The 23,909-nt window shown below is 52.5% G+C and overlaps 6 protein-coding genes across 6 annotated transcripts; 4 read left to right on the forward strand and 2 right to left on the reverse strand.

The window, feature by feature from the left end:
- Positions 1–971: 971 nt before the first annotated feature.
- COCSUDRAFT_37630 (hypothetical protein) lies at positions 972–2,711 on the forward strand (the record flags this gene model as incomplete). The annotated part of the gene is made up of 8 exons (XM_005645257.1): positions 972–1,166; positions 1,327–1,410; positions 1,545–1,634; positions 1,720–1,797; positions 1,930–2,061; positions 2,173–2,260; positions 2,407–2,505; positions 2,653–2,711. 8 exons carry the CDS (start codon positions 972–974, stop codon positions 2,709–2,711), a joined length of 825 nt encoding a protein of 274 aa, XP_005645314.1.
- Positions 2,712–3,242: 531 nt separating this feature from the next.
- On the reverse strand, positions 3,243–9,967 carry COCSUDRAFT_43688 (hypothetical protein; the record flags this gene model as incomplete). Its single annotated transcript, XM_005645258.1, has 12 exons — positions 3,243–3,374; positions 3,580–3,779; positions 4,009–4,180; positions 4,442–4,568; positions 4,785–4,926; positions 5,132–5,325; positions 5,459–5,578; positions 5,755–5,858; positions 6,292–6,583; positions 6,744–7,162; positions 7,292–7,420; positions 7,688–9,967. 12 exons carry the CDS (start codon positions 9,965–9,967, stop codon positions 3,243–3,245), a joined length of 4,311 nt encoding a protein of 1,436 aa, XP_005645315.1.
- A 2,685-nt stretch (positions 9,968–12,652) lies between these two features.
- Positions 12,653–14,108, forward strand: COCSUDRAFT_33887 (hypothetical protein). The gene is made up of 4 exons (XM_005645259.1): positions 12,653–12,902; positions 12,995–13,210; positions 13,381–13,563; positions 13,785–14,108. Exons 2-4 carry the CDS (start codon positions 13,118–13,120, stop codon positions 13,995–13,997), a joined length of 489 nt encoding a protein of 162 aa, XP_005645316.1. The 5' UTR covers positions 12,653–12,902; positions 12,995–13,117; the 3' UTR covers positions 13,998–14,108.
- Positions 14,109–16,516: 2,408 nt separating this feature from the next.
- Positions 16,517–18,309, forward strand: COCSUDRAFT_83530 (hypothetical protein; the record flags this gene model as incomplete). The annotated part of the gene is made up of 5 exons (XM_005645458.1): positions 16,517–16,987; positions 17,107–17,259; positions 17,400–17,546; positions 17,750–17,926; positions 18,121–18,309. 5 exons carry the CDS (start codon positions 16,517–16,519, stop codon positions 18,307–18,309), a joined length of 1,137 nt encoding a protein of 378 aa, XP_005645515.1.
- Positions 18,310–19,195: 886 nt separating this feature from the next.
- On the reverse strand, positions 19,196–22,031 carry COCSUDRAFT_48403 (26S proteasome subunit P45; the record flags this gene model as incomplete). The annotated part of the gene is made up of 9 exons (XM_005645260.1): positions 19,196–19,503; positions 19,801–19,983; positions 20,287–20,411; positions 20,705–20,897; positions 21,119–21,253; positions 21,409–21,468; positions 21,576–21,684; positions 21,799–21,860; positions 21,957–22,031. 9 exons carry the CDS (start codon positions 22,029–22,031, stop codon positions 19,342–19,344), a joined length of 1,104 nt encoding a protein of 367 aa, XP_005645317.1. The 3' UTR covers positions 19,196–19,341.
- An 866-nt stretch (positions 22,032–22,897) lies between these two features.
- COCSUDRAFT_48404 (hypothetical protein) lies at positions 22,898–23,748 on the forward strand (the record flags this gene model as incomplete). Its single annotated transcript, XM_005645261.1, has 2 exons — positions 22,898–23,372; positions 23,464–23,748. Coding segments are annotated over exons 1-2 (510 nt in total), but the record flags the coding sequence as incomplete, so codon positions are not given.
- Positions 23,749–23,909: the final 161 nt, after the last annotated feature.

Here is a 23,909-nt window from a genome sequence, read left to right on the forward strand (position 1 = left end):
AGCAAGGCTAGGTTTAGAGGTCCATCCCCGGGGTCACTGCAGCTTACCAGGAGACGCTTGCCCCCAACTATGAGCTTCAAATCTTGAGGATTGGCATGTCCTGCAAGAAGAATGAACGGTGGCCGTTAAAGTATTTATATAGCCACCACCATGCTGCTTCATCCTACCATCCAACGCCATAGTTTCAAGTAGTACAGGTTAAGTCCCTGCACATCAATCACATTGTTATAAAACCCGAGTTGCCTTACTATGTACTGTGTCGGCAGCAATACCTGTGGCTTTGGCGATCTCGAGTTTTAATTCTCCCACGGTCGAGTCCAAGGACGGCACAATAATGATCGATTTCGAGGCGCCTGCGAGCTTTAACTCGACTCCAGTGCTTCCCATCTTGAAAGACTATCTGGTAGTCAGATTGACCGGACGACAGGCAAAGTCAGGTAAAGTTGATGGTGCAACTGACAGCAACGCGGCAGACATATGGCGCAGAAAGATTTTTCTCTTGGGCTTCGCTGTATTTTGAAATTTGTGTTTTAGGCACCAAAGAAAGCAAACGACAGAGATTGGACAATGTCCCTTATCAAATGCATTCTTCCCACGATCTCGATGTGGCAGCTGAAAGAAGCTGCTTGCAAACTTCGCTGAGTCAGCCAAATCTCCGAGACAATCTATCCCATCTTGTACTCATACGTAGGCTTTCTGGTCAGAAGAAGAGCACGATAGAAAATGACAAACTGATAATACTTTCGTGCATTCACTGAAGCGCCGTCACAGATTGCTTGTATCGGTCATCTACAAAGTTGATCACCCATGGCTTCGTTACTGCCCCGCCTACTGGGGATTGTAGGGGCAGGCAAGTATCATTAAATATGATTTCAATCATTTCCATTGCTTCGGGACCTTAGGGGGGCCATGAAATTTTGACTTACGACTATGCATGACCCTTAATGCCTTTCTTTGCTTGAACAGGACAAATGGGCACAGGCATAGCTCAGGTTGCCGCAATGAAAGGGCTGGACGTTATCCTTTGCGACAGCCACTCTGGCGCTTTGGAGCGGAGTGTCATCAATACTGAGCGTTACTTCAAACGTTCGGTGGCAAAGGAGAAGTTGACCCAAGAGGACGCTGAGGCTGCTGCACGGCGCATCAGCGCATCCTCTGACTTGCAGGTGAACGCGCCCTGCAATAATTTTGACGTGCTGCGTCCACTGGTGTCACAGCACAGCAGGGTAAATGTAACCGAGCATGTAAACCAGAATTCATAAATGGACATCGTATCCTCCTCAAATGCCTCAGATCAGAAATGTGTGACCTTTGCAATAATTGCAGGCACTGGAACCAGCAGATTTCGTTATTGAGGCCATCAATGAGGATGAGTCATCAAAGAAAGCAGCATTTCTGCTATTGGATCAGGTGCGCATTTGAAGTGATCTGGACATTCTCTGGGGAGCTTTGTAGTTACAGGTAGTCATCCGCTGTCACGTGGGTCCCTACCAAGGAGGTGTCCTTGTGTTGATCCCTGGTGATGCCTTGCCCTGATGGTGCAGATTGTGAAGCCTGAGGCAATCCTTGCCTCCAACACTAGCTCAATTTCTATTACAAGGATTGCTGCAGTTACGAAACGGAACAGCCAAGTGGTAAGACCGCATTGCCGCAAATTTCCTTCATCTGACCTTAAGCCTGTCCTCAAATTCTGTGCAAAACACCAGTTGCTGTGTGCAGGTTGGCATGCATTTCATGAATCCTGTCCCGGTCATGCCTTTGGTGGAGATCATCAGAGGCATTGCCACCAGTGACGAGGCGCGATTGCTGTCCATTTATTCAAAATTGTATTTAGACTTCTGCGTGCACTTCTGAATGAAGTAGAAATGCTCAAAAGTGAGATGTGCATGATCTGCGCTTTGGCTGAATTGGCCTGTGCTGCTATCACAGGTCTTCCAGACCGCAAAGGCGCTGTCAGAGCACTTAGGGAAGACTGTTTGCTTGTCTCTTGACAGGCCAGGCTTCATAGTCAACCGTATTCTCATGCCTATGGTCAATGAGGCCTTCTACACCCTGATGGAGGTCAGCAGTGTGATCCCTGGATTGAAACAGCCTCAAATTCCACAAGCTGGATAGCTTACAGCTAAAATGCTGACCCCCCAGCTGCGCTGACTGTATTTTGTCATGAGACAGGGAGTGGGGACTGCAGAGGATATTGACAAGGGGATGAAGCTTGGCACAAACCATCCAATGGGCCCCTTGCAGTTGGCGGATTTTATAGGTCAGTGCTACAATCAATTCCCAGTAATCTGCACCTTCTATTGGCCTCTTTGACAGCATGGCCGGGCATGGAGAATATGCCTCTCTCTTTGCCAGCTGAGGCATTATGCAATAATGCTCAGTGAATGATGGCTGCCTTGTTTGCAGGCTTGGACACTTGCCTGTCCATCATGCGAGTGCTGCATGGAGGGACTGGCGATCCAAAGTACCGGCCGTGTCCTCTTCTGGTGCAGTATGTTGATGCAGGTGAGTGTTTTTCTGCTCACCTTGAAGCAGTAACTGTATTGCATGCGTGGCTTACTAGCTTTACAACAGGGCGTGCAGACTTGTTACAGATATTTTGCATATCATGCCTTTCTCTCATGGGTGCTTAGACTTGGCTGGGGTTTGCAGGATGGCTCGGGAAGAAGGTTTACAAAGGCGTGTACACTTATGCAAAGCCATTGAATTGAGGAACAAAGCCAGCTCCAGCTGTATTAAAAAATCCTCTGTACAATATACGCGCCAGCACTTTTTGAATTCCAGTCCTTTCTGTGAGTGCCTCGTATTTTTGTTCTGCATTCCAAATGCCCTTCATGCAAGTATTTTAGTTTGAACTTATTCTTCAGCGGTCGGAAGGACATTTTCTCGATTGCAACAATACTGTTCCTGCAACAGTTATAATAAGTCTGAAATTTCTGAAGTTTAAACCTTTGCTGTTGCCAGAAGCAATCTGCCCTTGTATAATCCATCTTTCTCTTCTTCTTAGTCTTGAAAGATATTGCCATGTTCAATCACAGCTTATGCCTTGTTCAAGGTGCCCCCTGGTTGACGGGCGGTGCTCCTTATTTTCTCCATCAACTGCATGATTCACCACAGATATGTCAAGGCATGATTACACTGCATGCACTAAAACCTCTGCCTTGATGGAGCACTTGCATACACCAAGCATACTGAAGCTCATGAGCAACCTTGATCAGGCTTAAGCTTCATATGTATATGAGTCATGCCCGAGAGGTCACCTTTCGGGATGCTTCGCTGTCAGCCTGCAGTGCGCCTGCAATCTTCTCAACGTCAGCCAATGATGCCATCACCCCTTTCAGCTGGGCAGCAATCGCATGCATGTCCGAGTTGTCCTGCAAAAATGCTATCAAGTGATAAATGGAGGTGCCCCAACATTCGCACAAGTCACAGCAGCACCCTCTGCTTGCACAAACACCTTTGTAGTAACTCCCAAAGCAATGCAATGCTCTCCCAATTGTAGCTCTTGAGCAGAAACATTGACCTGTCCATGTTGAATCATCATGGCGGACCCAAAAAGCTTCAGCAAAGACTGCCCACCTCTCTTCTCCCTGTTGCAGTGGCCACCTTTTGGCCTTTTCCAATCTTGGCGGAAAAGCTGCTGGCTGGTCTGTCAAGACTGATGTGGTGCGCATGGCGGCTGCCCCAGGAGGCTCCGGGGTGAGTGGAAGGGTGGATGTACTTGGTTCTGGGGCTGCCCTTGCCGCCTCCAGCTCCCAAGCCCTGGTTGCCCCTCGCACCTGCCACAATGCATGCTCATATCCTTGACTGAAAGATCCGAAAGGGCAGATAGCACGACACAGTAATCGGACATGGTGATCAAGGCTTCATCAGACCCAATCAGGCTGAGACAGCATGCAAGATATACCAGGCAAGAAGGCAGTGAGTGCCGCATCCCGAAACAATGAATGTGCATCGACACAATAAGCACCTTGCAACCCAGAAGCACATCATACTCAGGCCCCTCACCTAAAGACTGCCAGTCAGCCCCTGAGGCTCCCCTCAGCGAGTGGCCATGTGAATTTGTGGCAGCAGTCTGGCTCATCTGCGCGCGCAAGCTGTCAAGTGCAGCCACCTCGGCGGCAGTCGTGGCCAGCGGCGGCTGTGGGGTCAGTGCTGCACCGTTCAGCTTGGTGGCGGCCTGAACAGGGGCACAGTAGCGAGTGTTGGAACTGAACGGATTCAATGGGTGTTTCTGCATCTTCCTGCAATCTCTTGCAACAACCCCAACCTTTTTGGTACAATCAGAGATTTGGGGTTGCGCGACAGCTCACCTGTCCTCTTGGCATCCTCGAAATCACCTCAGATTTCTCATAACAGGGACTATGCTGCATCAGTGCGAGTCCATCAGGCTTTTGCTCTGGAACATTTGCATGCATGCAGGGGTTCAAGTGCAGCTCACCATGGTGTGGCCTGGGCTCACGTAGACTGCGCGAACAGGGACGGCCCGGTACATGGGGAGGCAGCCCTCTGGCTTGGCTTCCTGTGCTGACTGCGCCGTGCGGTCGTCTATCTGCGTTGCGGCGTCCCTGGCAGAAGCATTAACGAGTTTAGATTGCGCAGACTGTGCACGACAGTGTACCCATTATCTCCGGTTTACAGGAATGATCAGCAACCACGCTGTTCCACCAAATCAGGACAACACATGCGTATTAGTCCGTCAAAGTGGACTTCAGAGAAAGTGATATTAGCTGTAGCTTTTGTTTTGCCCATCATGTGGGTATTGTTGGTGGGGGAAGCCTGACCTCTTGGAGGTCTCTGTGGGGGATGCGGGGGCCCTGTTGCGCTGGGCAAGCCGCAGCAGAGACGCGCTGCGCCGCACCGCATGGCCCCTGTACACCGATTGGATGCACCTGGCCGCCGCCACCTTCTTTGCTGCGCCTGCCTCTGCACACACGAATGCACACTTACAAGCTGCCCTCGCTGCAAACATGTTCACGGCTGACATGTCGATACGCACAGACAAGATCGAGGCACAGACCATACCTCACGTCTATCTGGAAGCAACCGCATGCATATGCATATGAAATCTTCATGCAGCCTCTCAGGTCTCAGGACACAACTAGCTCTGAGCGACTGGAGAATGGTGGACCTTGTGTGCCATCTTTTTGGGTCTGCGATGTCTTCAGGCTTGCCACGAGGCCCTTGAGCTCGTGCAGCAGGCTGATGGATTCTTCTTGGGGATCTGTTGCACGCGCGGCAGCTGTCTGCACAGAAGCAAAGGCCCCAGACTGCTTTCTGAAGTTGGGGGAGGGCTTTGTCTGCTGCACGTCCACTCGCAGCAGCCTGTGCAAGTACATCTCACAAAATTAATTTTGGACTCTGCGCACAGATGTTACTTGCCAAGAATAGAACCGGGACATGCATAGAACGGGGCAGGGACAAATGAGGTCATTGCATGGATTTGGCATAGACCCACCTTAAATTGCTTTCCCACTGTGGGTCGCTCCTGGCAGAGCTGCTCTTAAAGCCATCCCAGAAGGCAGATGGGGGTCTGCCAGCGCGGTTCTCACCCCATCTCCAGTCCACATCAACCAGCCTGTCACCCAACTCCCAACTGACAACTTCATACCTGCATGAGACTCTTCTCTTTCAGGCTGCACAGCATCGCTGCAGACCATCGCTGCAGAACATATTCTGCAGCCTGCCATGCATGCAAATGTGAGTGAGCAAAACACAAGTGGAGGACAGGAGAAAACTGGCTCAGCGTGACACCTGATGCCGCTGTTTTCTGCTGGCGCGGCATGCTGCTGGGTGTATCCACTCAGGCGATGCGGGTGCAACAGCCGCGGCGGGGTCGCAGCGAAGTCATCCGGTGCCTGCGCATAACAGGGGCGTTCAGTCGATTCATGACAGCTTGACGTCCTCATGGTATCACCGTGTGCTTGTGACAGGACAAATGATGCCATAGCTGCAACCGTTTGGCATGCAGTTATAAAGGCAGCAAAATTTGCGGGACAGGTATCCGTGTTGAAGTGACACCTCGGCACATGCAGAGCAGCTGCTGGCAGAAGCTGGGCTGGCCACACTGCCATGCCTCAGCTGCTTCTCCTGCTTACGGCGGCTTCTGGCCTTGAGCATCTGGTACAAGTCCAGACTGCTGCTGCTTGATAGCACAGAGCCTGAGCTGACCTCATCATCCTCTGTCACCCTATGCCTGATGCCAGCATGCTTTGTCTTGCCAGCTAAAGGACTGCGAGGACTGCAGCTCTCAGCCCTGTGCATGCCTTGAGGCTTCCCAGGCTTCCTCACACGGTGATCAGCCTGTCCCTCCCCATACCGACCATCTTCCTTCCTCGGCGCGGCAGTCACAACAAGGCCAGCCTTGATTGTGCCCTTCTGCGTTGCAGAAGGGCCTGCATCTGCCGCAGGATCCTTGGAAGCTGCCTCCGCAATTGGCACCACATCAGCGCGGCTGGGCACAGCACCAGGGGTTGCCTGAGCAGGCGCGGCATCCCCCGGTGCCGGCTGCGGCGGCCGGCGGCGCCGCGCGCTGGCCGTCTCCATGCGCCGCACCGGGCTGGCCGCATACTGCACCGGGTCCCTGTTGACATGACACATCCCGCATCACCGGTTTCTACTTATTATTCATTCCCCTGAGGCCAGCTGAGGTCCCAGAGATCTTGTACCTGGTGCTTATGAGGACTACCCAAAGACTTGCAATATCGCTACAGCTCCAGAAGCAAAATTCGTAGCATTCGCACCTGTTTAACGGGTCTTTCTCGCTGCGCAGCGGCGGCGGCGGCGGCGGCTCCTCAGAGGAAGCTGTCGACCTGCGCCGCCGTCGCCGCGCAGAACCAAGAGTTCGCATAGGGTCCATTCTCAGGGGATCAGGGGTATTCAGCAGTAATGCATTCGACCGCGCTGCCACCAGGCCTTCCTCCAGAGGCCCCACGCGGGTGTGCAGGTATTCAGGGAGGTGCTCTTGTTGCTCCTCGTCTGCGGCAGTGGCCGTCCGCGCAATGTTTGCCGCCGGCGCGGCCGGGCCGGGTGACGGCACCGGGGGCCGCATCTCCTGTGCCGCGCGGTGCCAGCTGAATGCGAATCGCGCGCTGAAGGGCGACAGGCTACGCCGTGGCGATTCCTTCAGCTTTGGGTCGCCGTCCATGCTTGTGACATCCCCCTGCAGCGCATCTCAACTTCATTTCCTCTCAATTTCATCTGAAGTGCCTCTGAGCCTTTGCATATGGTACAGCAGAAATAATGTTCTTGTAAGGACAAGATTGAGATGGTCCTCTGTGAGAGCACGCACTTGAGTTTTTCTCTTCATGGAGGCGCGTTTGGAGCTGCTGTTCCTCCCTCGCTCCTTGCCCCGGCCGTTCTGCCTGGCGTGCCGCGCCATCATGCTGTTCTCAAATGTCGGCTCGCCATTGTCCACCACCTGCACACATCACATACTGCTCACCTCTTGCCGCCAACTTCCGAGCCTCTTTTGTAAGCCAGCTGCGCTTGTGTCCCCACCTCTTTGCGACAAAAATTCGCTTGACAACAAGCCTGTCTATAATTCATCTATCTGTGAGTGTGCTGCTGCTTACAGCTCCCCAGCCTCTCTTTCTGCTGCTCTTTTTGGGGCCGTATTATGCCCTGGGGCCCCGATTTCTTCGGCATGGGCATTGGGCGGACTAACAAGTGAGAGTCAGATCCGCACCGGGCCGTCCAGCATGGTGGGGCTGTCCAGGAAGAACTCATCCAATGCATCGCCGTAGGCGCCACTCGCCCAGGCGCCGGGGAGCAGAGAGGTGCGGCTCTGCAGCAGCGGCGCATCCAGCGACACCGTTGGCGGCAGCGACAGTGTGGCGGGCAGGGAATAGTAGCGGTCGAGGCTTCCGGCAGCTTTAGCGTCAGCTTCCAGCACCTGCCTGGGCAGCTGCCCGGAGCTGCCCGGCCGGGGGGATGCCCTGGGCCGCTCGATGCTCAGCTGCTGGTCCAGTGTCAAGCCAGCTTCCACCTGTCCATCTTGCATCTGTTGCGGCAGCTCACCAAATCCGCTGCCTTCCTTGACCGATATAAAAGCTATACTCGCTGGCGGTGTCATCAGAGCGGCGTCTTCGTTCTCTGTTTCTTCCTCCACAGCCTCTGCCACAGGCCCTGCGTCCCTCTGAGCCAGTCGGCCTCTGCTGGCTGGGAGTAGCGATTCCTCAAATGCGCTCCCTGGAGAGGGAAAAGCTGCCATGATTGAGGCTGCAGGCGATGTAGTAGTGCTGGCTCTCTTGGCGGTGGGGTTGGTTGACTGGGCGGCTGGCAGGACGCAGACAGTGGGGCCCCACAAGTCGGCAAGGGGCAGCCAGTCACTGTCACTCTCGTCCTCCGCCACAGCAGCTGCCGGTGTGAGCGTGTAGGAGTCCAGGCCTGCGCTGCTCTTATGCACACTTTTACTCTCCAGCATAAGACGTGATGCCTGCCCATGCGCATGGCCTGTCCGTCGCACACTGGCTGACTGCTTGCTAGCGCGGCTGAACATTGCTGTGAGTTTTATCGGACCTGCCCCTGGTTGCGCCCAGCCAGTGATCCGACTCTCCACCACAGGGCCTCTTGCTGCCAGCTGGTGAACCAGACTGGGCCTGCCCAGACTCGGCGCCGAGCTGCTCTTTGCCCTGATCAGATGGTCTGCGCCCTGATGTGGCAGGAGGTTCTGCTCAGACCCCTTGAGTGCAACAGGGGCCTCCCCTGCGGCAGCAGCGGCTGGCTTGAGCATGGACGACCAGTGCGCCTTCAGCCGGGCAACCTTAGCCTGCAGAGCACTTATGCTCCGTGCAGGCACGCTGTTCTCTGTTGCGCCAGGGGCTCCCAGCTGCGCTCCACCTCTGTCTGTCGTAGTGCCTTTCTTGGAATGGTGCGTGTCTACCAAAGACCCTTCATGACCGGCTCTGACCTGCTCTGCGGCGGCGTGCGGCACAACAGCGTCGGTGGCAGGCTGCTTGTTGTCGGCTGACACAGTGGCGCGCAGTGCAGTGATGAGAACCAGCTCATGTGGGCTGTGCGGCGCGTTTGAGGCGCTGCTGTTGCTTAGCCGAGCCGCCGGTGAAGCGGTCTTCAGCGCCGATCGCTGCGGGACTGCAGCCGCGCCTGAGATCTTCCGAGGGTGCGGGCTGGGAGGGTATTTGGCGGAGGAGGCGACGCCGTCGACCACCTCGTCCAGCTCAGCGAAGCTCACGCGCCTGTTCTGGCCGGACGCTGAGCTCAGCGAGGCGCTCCTTATGCTGTTCACCACCTGCCCGAGATCGGCGCTGTCCTGCGGCTTGGGCGCGCGAGGCGTCTTGGTGTGATGCTGGCTGCGCGGCCCTGTCTTGATCCTCAGCTTGACGACCGTGCTGAGATCATCCGTGGCTGGTGTCTTTGGCGAGATCATGTTATTAGGCTGCGGCTGGCCGTGAACCCTTGGTGCGCTGATGCTGTCTGCCACATCAGCGAGCTGAGCTGGCGCTGACACGCACCTGACCAGCAGGTCCAGGTCAGCGCGCAGCGCTGATGTCAGCTTTGACAGCGGCCGCACCGACTTCGTGCGGCGGACGCCGACCTTGCCGTCAGAGTCGGTCCCAGAACCTCCGTCCACAGATTTCACACCCGCTGCTGAGCTCCTGGCTGAGGTGTCATGGAGAGATATATCCTCAGCCTGGTCCCAGCTGAGCCTCTGGGCAGAGGGCGCGGGCGCCAAAGTTGGCGCCCCAGGGTTGCTACCGACAGTGTAGAGGGTCATGTGGCAGCCGTGCAGTAGCACAAGGTGCGTCCAACTACTGGGCGCATCTTGATAGAGGCACATGGCAAAAGCGCCGCCATCCGACCCCTTTGGTGTCCCCCAGTCTGCATGTGTGAGGTGTCCGGCACTCCCTGGCTGATCCTTCTCGAGCGACTGGTCTTCCTGTGCATTGACAAATGTCACATTGTCCACCACAAGGCTCCATATTATCACTAATATCTCCTGGGACATATATTGGTGACAGGTGGGTAAAACTGCAATTTTGTGGTACCTTGGATCTGGCCACAGTCAAGGCCAGGCCCTGCACAATGCCCCTGCAGTCCACAGCTCCCAAATTGCCTGCTCTGTCCAGCGCCAGCACAGCGCTTCCATCAGGAACCCAGTGCAGCTGCTGCAGCAGTGGGCCCTTCTGAGTAGCCGAGGCAGCTGGGGACAATGGGGTGGATGGTGAGCCACTGCTAAGGACCTCTCCTTTCCATGACGTCTGCAGGGTGAGCACACAGACACCCAGTCACATGCAAAATCTCACAAGTCTAAGGGCAGTCCTGCTGTGTCTTGAGTAATCGTGAATTTCTTTGCCTCCATGGAATATATTGCATGCAATGAAAGGAAAGAGAATGGTACCATTGGAGGGGCCTCCTGCCAAGCAGCCGGTGCAGTTGGGATGATGCTTATCCAGGCTCTGTCCCGAGTGGTGGACAGCCCCGCTGCCAGAAATCTCCCTGCCATATAAACACCAGTTGTCGTCAAACGCAACGCATCAGTTTCCAGGGACCTAATTCACGCTCATCACTGTTGAAAAATTCAAGCCAGGGAGTCTTCCTGAGGTGACTTGCCTGCTGGGTTCCAAGCAAGCTTGACAGAGAATATAGCGCCATAGGGCAGCAGGCTGGGAGCAGGCAGGATCTGCCATTCCTGCGCCGCCTGCTCCAAGTCCAGGTCATCAAAGCTCTCCATGTGATGATGCTGCTTGCCTGCTGATGCAACCCTCTCTGCACAGTAGAATTTAAAAATCTCAGCCACAACAAATCTGCAGGATGCGCTGCAGGCAGAGAAGAAATATGTGACAATAATAGATTGAGCAACTCAGCCAGATACAGCAAGGTACGCACCTGCTGCTGCATCCATGCTCTGAATGTCTCCTGAGCGGTCCAAGACATCACAGAGGCTGAGTGAGACATGCTGCCACTCCACGGAAGCTTGGAGTTCATCCTTCTGAAGGGGCTGCAACAGCAGAAATATGTCCACGTCGCCCCCCTCGGTAGCGTCCCAGAGCGCTACAGCAATCTGAGCGCGAGTGCCAAGCTTGGATTCTGTCCTAAAACCGGCTGTCATGCTGACATTGCATTCTCTTTCCCCGTTCAGCTGCAATGCTGCCCTCGACGGCAGCGCAGGCAGTTTCACCCAGCCTCCACCGCTAGGCTGCATTGCAGCATACTATATTAGATGCCTCAATAGGCATGCCTTTCAATTATATCGCTGTCCTGTGACATGATGTGGTGCTTTGGCACGGTAATGAGACAAGGAGCACAATCACATACCTTCTCAAAGCTGCCAGAAATTATGGCGCTCGGTGCAGCACAAGTCCACAGCCAGAGCTCAGGAAGCCCTGGCTTGGCAGCCCACATAACAATTGCTCTACCATCCGAGCAAGGCCACAGCTGAGATATGGCTTTCACTTGCTGTGGAAGCTGCACGAGCTTTGTAGTTCCTGTGGACACTTCACGCAGTGCAATGCTGTCCGGCTGCTTGACATCACATGTTGCCAGCATGCAGCCGTTCTCACTGATGGATGCTAACCCATCGCCTTCCAATAACGATTTGGCTTTCCTTTTGAGCTGTGTGGGAGTCTGCAACTGGCGCCCTAAGAACCTACTACTTGGCAAGGACGTAACCACTGGACCACCTGCAGTGTATGAACAAGAGTCAGGAATTTTTGAATGTCAATTGGGAGCCTCAGACCTGCCGTTCATAGACCGTCATAGGTCTGACACCATAGGTCTCCATGAAGAGCCCCTCTTCTAGCATCTAATCAACAAGTGATTTGCGCCCTCAAGAAAAGGGACATCTTACCATTTCCGCTGAGCCTTACAATGCTAGAAGTGGGAGAAGGGCTGACACAGGCTGCAATTGAGCAACCTTGCATGCATGTAGTTCCTTGTTTGGCACATCCAAGAAATGCTGCAGGCTGCTCACGGTGTCCAAATTTAGTCCACCATCAATTTGGTAAAGACAAAGAATTGCTAACATGGGACAAAAATTCACTTGACCTATCTGAGCCGTTCAACTGAAAGCAGGAATTACCTCCACAGGACTATGCACAAGGACGTGTTCGCCATCTTCAATACGGAACGTGCTGTGCAGCACGAATTCTCCAAGCTTTCTCAATTCCATTACTGTCTGTCTGACCTTGGTAAGCTACACAGGGGTTGTGGGTTAAGAGCATATGTCCTCCAGTTCAGCAGGACGCTGTTCACATGCCGTGCTGTAATAAACGGCTCGGGAAATTGAGGCAGGCACTTCAAGCACCGAGGTCATAAAGCGATCCGATTTTTTAATACATTCAATTTGTAGAACAGAAATAAATGCGTCCATCAAGGATGATTGACTTGCTTTGGTCAAGTTGACTTTGAGCTTACTAATACACCACGTGCTATCAGAACATGCCTTCTGCATGCTTTAGCTCTTTAATAATTGCATGATCCATTGATTTATTTTTATGCATCTGCTTGGCCTCACAAGCGCCAGCGCGCTGTGACACAAGCACCTACACATACTTGCCCACGATGGCACCTCCAATCTCTAAGGCTTCAAGTAGCGACCCTGCCCTTCAGAAAGGGAGCTGGTGGATTGATTATGCTGCGATGGCTGTGTTAGCTGTCATCCTCATCATCGTTTTGTATTTCTGGTGAGGGCGTCAGCCCTCATGCTGCAGGCAGTGTCCAGGACTGCAAGGAGGTATTACGCCAGTCGAGTCCCAAATCAGGCAGCGGCAGTATGCGGTCTTTATGATGTTGATCACATATCAAAATCTGCAGATGCCTCTTTTAGCTCAAAGGGGCTTCGAGAATTCTCGCACCACTGTTTTCCAAGATGGCCTCCAGCATGCCCTGGCATTAATGTCCACTTGCATCAGACAAATTCCTTCAAGATCGCGGATAGTCAGGTAATAATAGCACCTGATGGCTCGTCGTCCTCGCAACCTTTTTCTTCTGGCAGCAAAGCTTAGCCCAGAGCTCACGTATTGGCCCGTGGCAGGTGTTGAAGGACCCTCTGCAGGGGAATAGATGCTTCAGCAGCAGTCCGCTGACAGAGGCACGTGTGCAAGGGCCAGATGGGAATGGCGCATCAGGAAAGGTTGTGCTGTATCGCGGCATAGGCATGATCCCCTTCAGAGTGCTGGTCCGGCTGAAGATATTCCAGTTGGCAGGGGTTGCCGCCCTGGCAATCCCCATCAACACATTCCTTGTACAGGCAAGTCATTAGGTCGATGTCATGTCCCACATGAATAATGTGGGACATGACCTGCCTGTGGCAATTTTCCTGCCAAACGCTGCGTTGGCCTCAAGGAATTTGTGTACATCACGTTATGTATATGGCATGATCTTCGATTATGCAGCCAATGAGTTACTGATCTGGTGCAGGGGAGTGTTTCCAGTGTGCAAGCCGTCATGGCCACAGCACTGGTGGTGGGCTGTGCAGCAGCGTCTGTCACGCTGTGGTATTACTCCAGGCGCTATGTTGGTGAGATGTCGCTGTTGCAAAGGCCAGGGGACGCCCAGTCCTCCCTGTGCTTCAGTGTGCTGGACTTCTGGGGGAACCGTGAGGTAGGTCTTGGGTGTGCTTTTCTGTTCTGGCATAAAGACTGTGCAAATCTTGCTCTTCTACATACATTCCTTAAACATCCATAGCCTTCCTTGTGGCACTGCCACAAAGCAACCTGCATATTTTTGCGATGGCAATGGGCTTAGCCAATGCTCTCCAAAGGTCAGCAAATCTGGCAATGCATGCATGGAGCAGTTGCTGATATATGGGGCTCTGTATGCAGGACAATATTGTTCCTGCTGGACGGCTGATTGCGCCTCTGCAAGGCTGCTCTCAGACTCAGCTTACAGAGATTGCTAAGCAGACGCTCCTGCCAGTTGATGTAGAAGGGGACAGGCAATACATACTGTCACTGCGCCACGGCCACCTAGTGAATAAGCAGAAGCTCATGGAAGTCTTGAAAGGACGGTTGAGCAGCGAGCAGACGGGCAGTTGAGTTGACCATGTCATATGTTGAGATCGTGCACTCTATCGTCCGTGGTATTGAGCAGTACAAACTCAATTTGAATAGTAACTTCCTAGTATTTGTAATGTAGCTGATATTGTCACTTGTAGGCCAGATGTTGCTGGCTTGTAGCCTGCTTAATAAGCCACCGATGCGCAACCATTCATAATCTTGGAATTGAATACATGATGCCGTTGATCAGTACACATGCTTCCAGAATCACATGAAGCTTAAAGTTGCAGGTGCATTTCACTGGGGCACTGAGGGCAGAAACCTCTCGAAGGCTCTATCTATAAATACCATCTGCATAATTTAGCACAGTATACGGCTGCGGCAGATCACAAGACAAGCACAGCCAAGAAATTCGCAGCCTTCTTCGACCCACTGCCACACATGGACAGCACTCACAGCTAGGAATGGACCTTGCAAGCTTCAATTGATAGCTGCCAGCAACTGGCTATTGCGATTGAATCTAACAATCCTCTAGCGACCTCCCTCCTAGGAGGCCTCCTACCCACTTCAGGAAAGCAAGACATATATATACACTTCTTTCCTTGCACCGCCAGATCTGTCTTGACAGGTGTTCTGTCATGTACACACTCCATCCGGTCACAGCATGATCTACAAATGAATCTGGCAAATTGGGATCAAACAAGTACAGAGATAGCAATACTTGGCGCACAGGCCAAATCTGTTCCTAGGACTCGTGAGAATGTCTCTCTCAGTACTTCAAACTTTTGCCGTGCACTCTCGGGCAAAGCATGAATGGCCCAGTGCACATGAGTGGCTGGTGCTGAGTAAAATCTTGCGGGGATATATGGGAAGGCACGGCCATCGTCCACAAACTCGCAGATCCTTGCATGCGTACAAGTCATGGCATTCTAAGCCTTTGAGATGAAAGGCAACCGTGTGCTAGCAGTCCTGCTGCCTAAATGATTACTCAGAACAAAGCTGACAAACCTTCCTGAAGATGCATTGATGCTGACTTGACCATGCAAGCATCTCTCAGCAGCAGCTACAGCACGGGCTGATCGCGATCAAAGTCTGCTGTTGGATGTAAATTGGCTGTGCTCAGAAAATGATGGAGCATCTCACTGGCGAGGCGGGGATCTGTACTTTGGCGCTTCAATATCATAGGAGTCTTCCTCATCGCTTTCTGAAGCTGTAGACCACTTCCGCCAGGAGGTAGTAGAGCTCTGCCTCGAACAAGATGCCACCTTCAACACATAAGACATTTTCAGCTTCTTCAAATGATATGTCCGGCTGCAGCATGTCTGTACAAAGTATCCTAGCTCAGCCAGACCATGCTTTGCACATCCATTAACAAACAAGTGCAAGTGACCTCTGCTTTATTCCTTTGATTTTCTGTCTGGTTTTGCATCCGACAGCTTGAACCACACAGAGTATTTCCGCAGGAACTTCTTGCGTACCAAGGAAGGTGCGTCCAGATCGTTCTCATACAGACTGTACTTGCTTTGGTTCACCCCGAATATTCCTGCAAGGATGTGGTCTGCGACGTCAACAGCTGCATGACAGGCAACATCAAGGTAAATGCTGGCATGAGCTTCAGATGTAATCCGCAATGTGCTCAACTAGCAAACATTGAACTATATTTGGCGAAGGCTAAGAAGCATCTGGCAAGGCAACGTCAGCTATGCCTTTGACTTTTCTGTTGTTCTTAGTATGCACTCTAACACATCAATCATGTGATATCTTCTTTTGAGATCTCCAGGGGGTTCAAGGGCTGAGACGGACCCTTGCAAACGGACTGAAAAGCATTGTACCAGAAGCCTGCGGTCTCCGATGTGCAGGTGTCCTGGCATGATGGCGTGCTCGCCGTGTTAGAGTCTTTAATTTCTGTGCTTTCAGAAGTGTGGTGGGCAGGTGCGCCTGCGGAAAGGCTGCTGGCAGCGGCCTGATGCTGCCAAGCCGTCCCTCGAGAACTCTTGCTTGCGATCACGGTTTCACTCATTCTTCACTCCTTCAACTGGTGCCTGAAAGAATTACTGACAAATCAGGTTCAAGAGAAGCACGTTGTCGAAAAATAGAAGTTCAGGTCGAGATCCTTGACCAGGTCAAAGCTTCGTCCGATGAAAGCCTGTTTAGGAGTCTCAAGTAGAGGGAACGCCAGAGGCCGTGCAACCGCATGCGGCCAAATTTTCAGGCTTTGAAGTTCAGAGAAAGGGCATACTGAACCCCACTCCGATTCTCTGAGCTTGAAGAAGAAAATTGAAGCGCCATTCTTTCCGTGGGGTCAAGGCGCTCAGCAAATTGCATTGCTTCATTAGTGAGATGCTGACGGTCTTGATCTTATGATTTGGCGGCCCTGTGCCCTACCACGAAGTCGATATGGATAGTAGTGACAGTGATGACAGACCCTTGGGCGAGAGATCTGGCACTGCCCAATTGAAGGTACTGTTGACGTTGCACTGATGATGGCTCAGCTCTGTACACTTTTCATTAGTATCCCATGACAAGAATTCCAGAATTTGAATCAATGAAAACTTTTTATGCAGGGTGATGCCTGCAAAAGGTCGAACAGCGGGTCCCCGCTTCCAGACTGGCTGTCAGAAAATAACTCGCCTGTCAAGGCTCTGGAGCTCCTCAGTGACTCCGATGAGGTCTTGGAGGTTGCATCCAGTGACGATGGGGCTGAGGAAGGAGCCGGTCCCGGGCCTGGGAGTGCAGCAGAGCAGAAAGAGGCACCAAGGAAACGTGGAAGAGCAGCAGCCCCACAGGCCAAGCGAAATCTGAACAGGGTGCTTCTCAGCAGCGAAAACAGTGACAGCGATGATGTAGAAGGTAGCGGGAAGGGGCAACAACCTGCGCGAAAGAGACAGAAAACGATGGTCGCCACGCAACAGAGCCAACGATTCTCCAGCCAGGACAGTGCAGGGCCGTCTCAAAAGGCTCCATCGAGAAAGGCAGCAGGGTCTGGAGGTAAAGCAGCACTGAGGAGAATACAAGAAGAGGATGAGCAGGTATGCATCATGGTGATGCAAGTCCTGCTGACCACTATGTGAGCATGCTGATGGGCACACCCAGACTGTCGGAATACAGCAGTCGAGTGTTTCCATGGCTGATCTGTACTTTATTGCAGCCCGACAACGACGTTGGAGGGGAGGGGACACAGGCTATTGTGGGCAGTCAGGCGGCCAAAGGCCCCAAATCGCCTGTGAGCAAAATTGCTGTGCTGGCTCCTGTTGCTGGAGAGATCCCTGTGATGATGCCTGAGAAGCTGCCTGTCACAAAGGTGCGCATGCATGGAGCCCCTCATTATGCTCAAGTCCTCACCCAAGGGTAGACCAGTCACTCTGATCATCAAATGCAGTAACTTTAACTGTAACAGGGAGTACCTGCTGCGGCTTACATGGATTTGTGCATTTTGCGCAGTTCATAGTGGAGCTTGAGGGCGGGAATGACAGCTCGGTGGACCTGACTGGCGATGCTGGGGTGGTGGGCCGATGGCTGGTGGAAGGCGATGACAGCAATCCAGAGCTCAGAATGGACCTCAAGGGCGTTGTGTATGCCGCCACTACTGTGAGTCCTTTGCTTTGTACCCTACTTTGCCAAGTGCGTCCTAATGCACAGCCCATGTAACAGATCTGACAGAAACTCACAGAAGCAGCCCCTGCCATTGCTGCTGCACAATGTATTGTTCCTGATATGCCTGCAGAAGCAGTCAGAAAGGGTACTCCTGTTAGAGAGGAGAGCAATGTGTCAATAGCGGTGTGGCTGCACAGGTGCCGTGTGCCACCACGCTGTGCGTGGTGAACCTCAGCGCGACGGAGGCGCGTGTGGAGGCTCTAGGGCACCAGTACATCCAGCTGCGGCCGCTGGGGGCCCTGGGTTCCCCCGGTGATGACAACGCCGATGACAACTACTTCATTTACGACGATGATGACAACTACCAATATGAGGTGGGCCCCAACGCACCCAAACGTCAAGTTTTGTCTCTTACAGTGTCATCCATTACAAACTATGGCATGTTCAGTAAGCCAGGCAGGGATGCTATTGCTAGTGTGGCACACAGAGGATCTGAGCAAGTTACTTGAATGAAGAAGAAAGAAGAAAGCATATGGGCGACCCTTGATCTGCGGTATGTATGTCGCAGGGAGCTTCGCAGCATCCAGGGGCGGCGGATGATGCAGGCCCAAGCGGCAAAGGGCCCAAGAAAAAGCCCAAGGCAGCTGCAGGCAAGGCAAAGAAGGCTCCTGCCAAGCGCGCTGGAGCTGCAGGCAAGCCTGCCAAGAAGAAGCCTGCCAAGGCAGAGGCTGGAGGGAAGTCCAAGGCAAAGAAATGAGTGATCTGCCGCATGGAGTGCCACATATTGAGGGATGCCGACAGCAGGTAATGTCCAAAATGTTGTGCTTTCCATAGTGTCTAGTGCATGATGCGGTTGACATATATCTGAGTGTCTGCCAGGAGACTCTGTGGGCTATGATGTTGTCTAAATGACATAAATATACGTTGACTCACGGGCTCAGCCCTGAGATGATAACAACCTTACACTGAGCCCACATGAAGAGAGTCCAGAGCTTTGTGAGTGTCACATGTGAGCTCCACTGCCCGCAAGGGCGTGTTTCGATTTCTTGCAGACATGCATGCTGTTCACAATATAAAGAAGGAGATTAACAAGTTTGTGTTTCCTGCAGATCTGCACTGCGAATTACAGATGCAATTACCTACCTAACACTGCGATCTTATCATGGTTATCGATTGGCAACGGGGCATTCGAGCTCGATTGCAGACTGAAATTGCTGATGTTGTGGCTCGACTTTCCCATGCTGGTGTCACTTGCGATTGGCTGCCAGCCGCTCAGTGCGCTTAAAGACTATGTCAAAGTTGTGATCATATCAGTTGCGATTTTTCTTGCTCCGCCAAACTGTGTCCAGTGGACACTGTCCACCCTATAATAATCTGTCTGGTCCATGAATGCATGTGTCAAAATTTTGCAAATGGTATGAGCAATATTGTGAGATATGAACTGCATGTATGTGTTCTGCATGAAGATTGTGATGTGCTACTAATGGTTGCTGCGAGCTCAAGTTAGCGCTGCATGGAAGTCTGCCCATGAAATAACTGTGTAAGATGATTTCATAAACAATATCAATGCTTGAGAGCGCTCTGCAGCATGACAACTGGAATTCCTGCTTAGCTCCATTAGCAAGGCATGTCCAGGACTCGTGGATGCACAAGCTCCTTACAAACATTCACATCTACAGGGCTGAAACCACAAATTAGCAAAGCATATGGCCACTGAAAAGAGAGCCCACTTCAGAATGCGATTGCACCAACAGACGCCTTTACTGATCCAGATCTTGTCTGCAGCTGCCTAGAGGTAGAGGCCCTCTGGGACGCCCTCCTTCTTCTTGTACAGCACCTTCTCCTTGGCCTTCTTAAAATCCGTGTGGGTCACGCGCATGCGTCGCTCGCGCAGAGCCAGCAGGCCGGCCTCCGTGCACATCGCCTTGATGTCCGCACCCGACAGCTCATCCTGCCACATGTGCAACACTCATAATTTATTGCCCCTTGCAGACCCCTTGCCTAATCTCACCTAAAAATCCCAGTTTCCAAACGCCGTCCTATTATCTGCCAATGCTGGGAATTGCTGAATTGTCTGTTGGCTGCAGAGCTTCAACGGTGCCAACACCTTCTGGACAGGCAAGCAAGGCACCACTTAGGTCTCGCTCAGCTGTTTAGACGGGATTGAACCCATGAAATCTTGCAGAAACGTCAGGACTGCTAGCCTCGCGAAGGCACTGTTCAGCAGGAGGACAAAGTGTGCGCGCACCTTGGAGAGGACAAACTCTTCCAGATTGACGTCGGTGCCGAGCGTCATGCGGCCGGTGTGGATGCCGAAGATGCGGCGCTTGGTCTTGGTGTCCGGCAGCGGGAACTCAATCTTGCGGTCAATTCGCCCCGGCCGGATCAGCGCCGGGTCCAGAGACTCGATCCGGTTCGTCGCCATGATCACCTGCCCGGCAGTAAAATCAGCCGCTGTCAGACTCGGCCACTAGTTAATGCAAATTGCGCCGGCTGTTTTCTATGCAAGCTTCCAATGCCGGCGGGACTCTTGACAGTGCAAGTGCAAGTGCTTGAGAGAAAAGCAATGATGGACATGCGCGAGGCATTCTAGGGTAGAAAATAACAGGATGACATATTTCATGGTGCTTGCATGGGCTGCGCTTCTAAAATGAGGCTTTTAGCAGCAAGAAGCAATTGAATACAAGTAGTGTGCAGAGCGCAGCGTGCAGCAGTGAGCATAAGAATTTGGCACCTTGACATCCCCGCGCGCGTCAAAGCCGTCCATCTGGTTGAGCAGCTCAAGCATGGTGCGCTGGATCTCGCGCTCGCCGCCAGACTGCGACTCGTACCGCTTCGCGCCGATCGCGTCCACCTCATCTGTTATGCCATAATTAATGATTCATCCCCTTTGCGGACACCAATCACTTGCAACCTGGATCTGACTTCTCCTTTCTCTCAGAGGTTGAGAGTCTCAAGACTTGAGAGCTATTTGGGCAGAGCGCCGTTTAGGCAGTGCACAGGAACGGCATGAGAATTTGTTCACTAAATGAAGGCAAGTTTAGTCGGCCCATTTGCAGTGAACTTGAGTAGCTTGACACCGTATGCAAGAAGTCAGGCCTCAAGAACGATGTGCATTAGCAGAGTGGACCAAAAGAAAGTGCAGGGCGCACCGATGAAGACGATGGAGGGCGCCAGCTCATCGGCGACCCTGAAGAGCTCGCGGACCAGCTTGGGCCCGTCTCCCAAGTACTTCTGGATGAGCTCGGAGCCCACCACGCGCAGGAAGGTTGCACTGGTGCTGTTGGCCACCGCCTTGGCTAGCAGGGTCTTCCCTGTGCCTGGCTCCCCATACAAGATCACTCCCTGCAGCAGTGCGCCATACATGATGTCAGACATCCTGTGCCTCCAATTTGCCCCAGGATGATGCATTAAGGCACCCCTGTCAAGCATCGGCTGCATTCCTGAAGCATTCTGATAATGGATATATTGTAATTTAAGGGTACTCATCTCTCCAGCAGGTTACAACAGGATGGGATATCCAGATGCAAAGGTACATAAAGGAGGGCTGCCTGAAGGGGGCCAACCTTGGGGGGCTTGATGCCGATGTCCTCATAGAGCTCGGGGTGAGTCAGGGGCAGCTCGACAGCCTCCTTGATCTCCTGCACCTGCTGCTCCAGCCCACCCACGTCTGCATAGGACTCCAAGGGAGCCTTCTCAACCTGCAGCGCCACATGAAGTCTGATTCTTGAGGCCGTCATGGATCTTGTCAGACACACGCTTCCTGACAAATTGCGACAGTGGGATGTCAGAGCAGCCTTGACACACCAATTCTGATCAGCACTTGTTGCAGGCCTGCATGTGATGGAGCGCGCACCTTCATGACAGAGACCATGGGGTCTGCTTCATCCTGCAGAATGCCCACTACTGACAGCACCTGCAAAGAACAACCCAGACTGAGTTCCATTGATGACTTGACGGTAACATAAATCGCATAATGGTAGACATTGGTGTGTGCATGCAATATTGTCTGCAACAACAGACCTTGTTGTGCAGGAGGATGCTGCAGCCGGGCTCCAGCTGGCCCTTGTCCACAAAGGACATGATGTTGACATAGTACTCCGGGCCCACCAATGACGAGACGATCGCATGGCTGCAGCACAGATCAATGCTGCTTCAGTACTTGAATTGCACAGGGTGCCACTGATCTTCAATGCCAGGAGTAGTACACAGGCTAAGGGTTCAAGAGCAGAGTGAGGGAACACACTTCTCGTCAATGATTTCCTCCAAGCTGCCCACGCTCATTGGGGAACCACGCAGCTCATCCACCTGAGCAAACACATGCACACGAAAAGTGCTGATTGTCATGGCAAAGGGATCCAACTGTGTCACTAGAGCCACAGCGAAAGCGATAGCAATGCACACCTTTGTGCGCTCCTCTTCATTCCTTTCCTCCTGAGGCTTCAGCCTCTCCTGATTGGACACAAATTCCTCCTCCATGAGCAACCAATCCTTGACGCGTTCCAGCTTCAGAAGCCGGAGCTTGCATTTTGCGTTGGGGGTGATGCCTGGGAGCTTTGCACCAAGACTAGATGCCTGCACAGAACGACGAATGGATACACACATTCAGTTTGCAGAAATTAGACAGGAAGAGCAATATAAGTGCATACATATGTGCAAATAGCTGTCCACTGATGGCCCAGAAGGTGAAGACCATCACGCAGATTTTGGTGCGTTCGCAAAGCATACCTGGCCTGCCCGCCTCAGCTTTTTTCCAACACGTGGTGGAGGCGGAGGTGGTTCCCATTTCTTCTTCTCCTTTTGCTGTGGACAGCACAGGCAAGAAACGTAGGACAGTGACCACTGGTTTTAAAGTGATTGACACTGGCGTAAACGAGTGCAAATGGTTCTGATACATTAAATGTATTGGATGCAAATCAATATCGTCAGGTACTTTTGCGAACAACTCCTGCGTGTTCCACACCTGATCCTTCTTCTCCCCTGGCTGGCCCTGTCCAGGGAAGCCTGCTTGGCCACTTTGGCCCTGACCCATCCTTTGGCTACCTACAAAGCTGATGCAATGGGTGAATGAGTATGCCCTACACACTTGTTCTTTTAGGACAAAATTTTACAGCGTTTGCTCGCACCAAAGCGTGCTATGCCCTCATCTGAATCAATCCAGAGTCAAAACCATTTTGTAACCAGCAAATCCAAACAAATGCTCCGAGCAAATGGATGCCTTCGCTTGCAATCTCGCACGACGCCCCTGCTCCTTCAGGTCTTACGTTAGTGATGGCACGTGCGTTTTCAAGAAATCATTACGTCTGGATCCAGCTCCGTCGATCGCTTTTTTTGAGATGACTGTAGCCTAAAGATACGACAGATGCCACTTCGTGCAAAGACGGGCTGTGCAGGCATGTGAAAGCATTAAGGACTGTCTGTCATCGTCACATTATACTATCACAGCAGACTGGTTGCCGTGCATGCTGAGGCTGCTCATCTTTGCGATCGTAAACAATAATTTTCCTCAAGCAATGCCTATGAAGTCCAAATCCCTTGTCATCGGTGTCTTTGTGAGAAGGAATGCCAAGCCATCTTGAAGTCTGGGAGGGGCCATGGTGCATCATACACTTGTACAGACTATTCTTGAATTTGGCTATGGCGAAACCGTTGGTGAAGACATCGTACTGGAGACATTTCAGGCTTACCTTAGAGGCAAAGATAAGAACGAGTCTCAAGTGAGCGCAGCTGATTTTGGTGAATTTTTTGAGTACTTTCTCCAGAAGCATGAAAGGCGCATCCCAAGCGACACAGACGATGAAGCTGACCCAGAACCGCAAGGTAATATACAAAGCTAATACATCTAAGGTCCTATGACGAGGTTCCATGCATGGATGCATGGAGCTGACCAGCAGCTCCATTTGTTTTGCAGTCTGGCATCAGCCAGAGGAGTCAGAGGAGGATGCAGAGGCAGACAGCGTCGGTGGATCTCTTGAGGACTCATCCGCCAGTGAAGGGCAGTTCCATGCGTGCAGAAGGGAGCGCTCTGGCCACAGGCGGCGGATCCTGGATGAGCCAGATGACATTGAGAGCTTTGAAGACGAGGATGACCTGTCAGCCGTTGGCATCGAAGTGGTGCAGCCTCCAAAGAAGAAGGCAGCGACAGGGTCCACTGGACAAGGCAACATCACATCATTCTTTGGCAAGCTCCCGCTGGGTGCGAGCCTCCACAGCATTTGCTTCACAAGCCAGTAGTAGCCCATCATCCATGTCATCCAACAGCCTCACAGCAGTAATCCAAGAACAAGGCGGCGAATTGCACAGCGCTGTGGTCATGCCTGCCCTAAAATACTGCTCTGCGTTACTGCAGCTGCTCCA

The sequence above is a fragment of the Coccomyxa subellipsoidea genome, assembly GCF_000258705.1.
Source record: "Coccomyxa subellipsoidea C-169, whole genome shotgun sequence".
NCBI classification, from domain to species: Eukaryota; Viridiplantae; Chlorophyta; class Trebouxiophyceae; family Coccomyxaceae; genus Coccomyxa; species Coccomyxa subellipsoidea.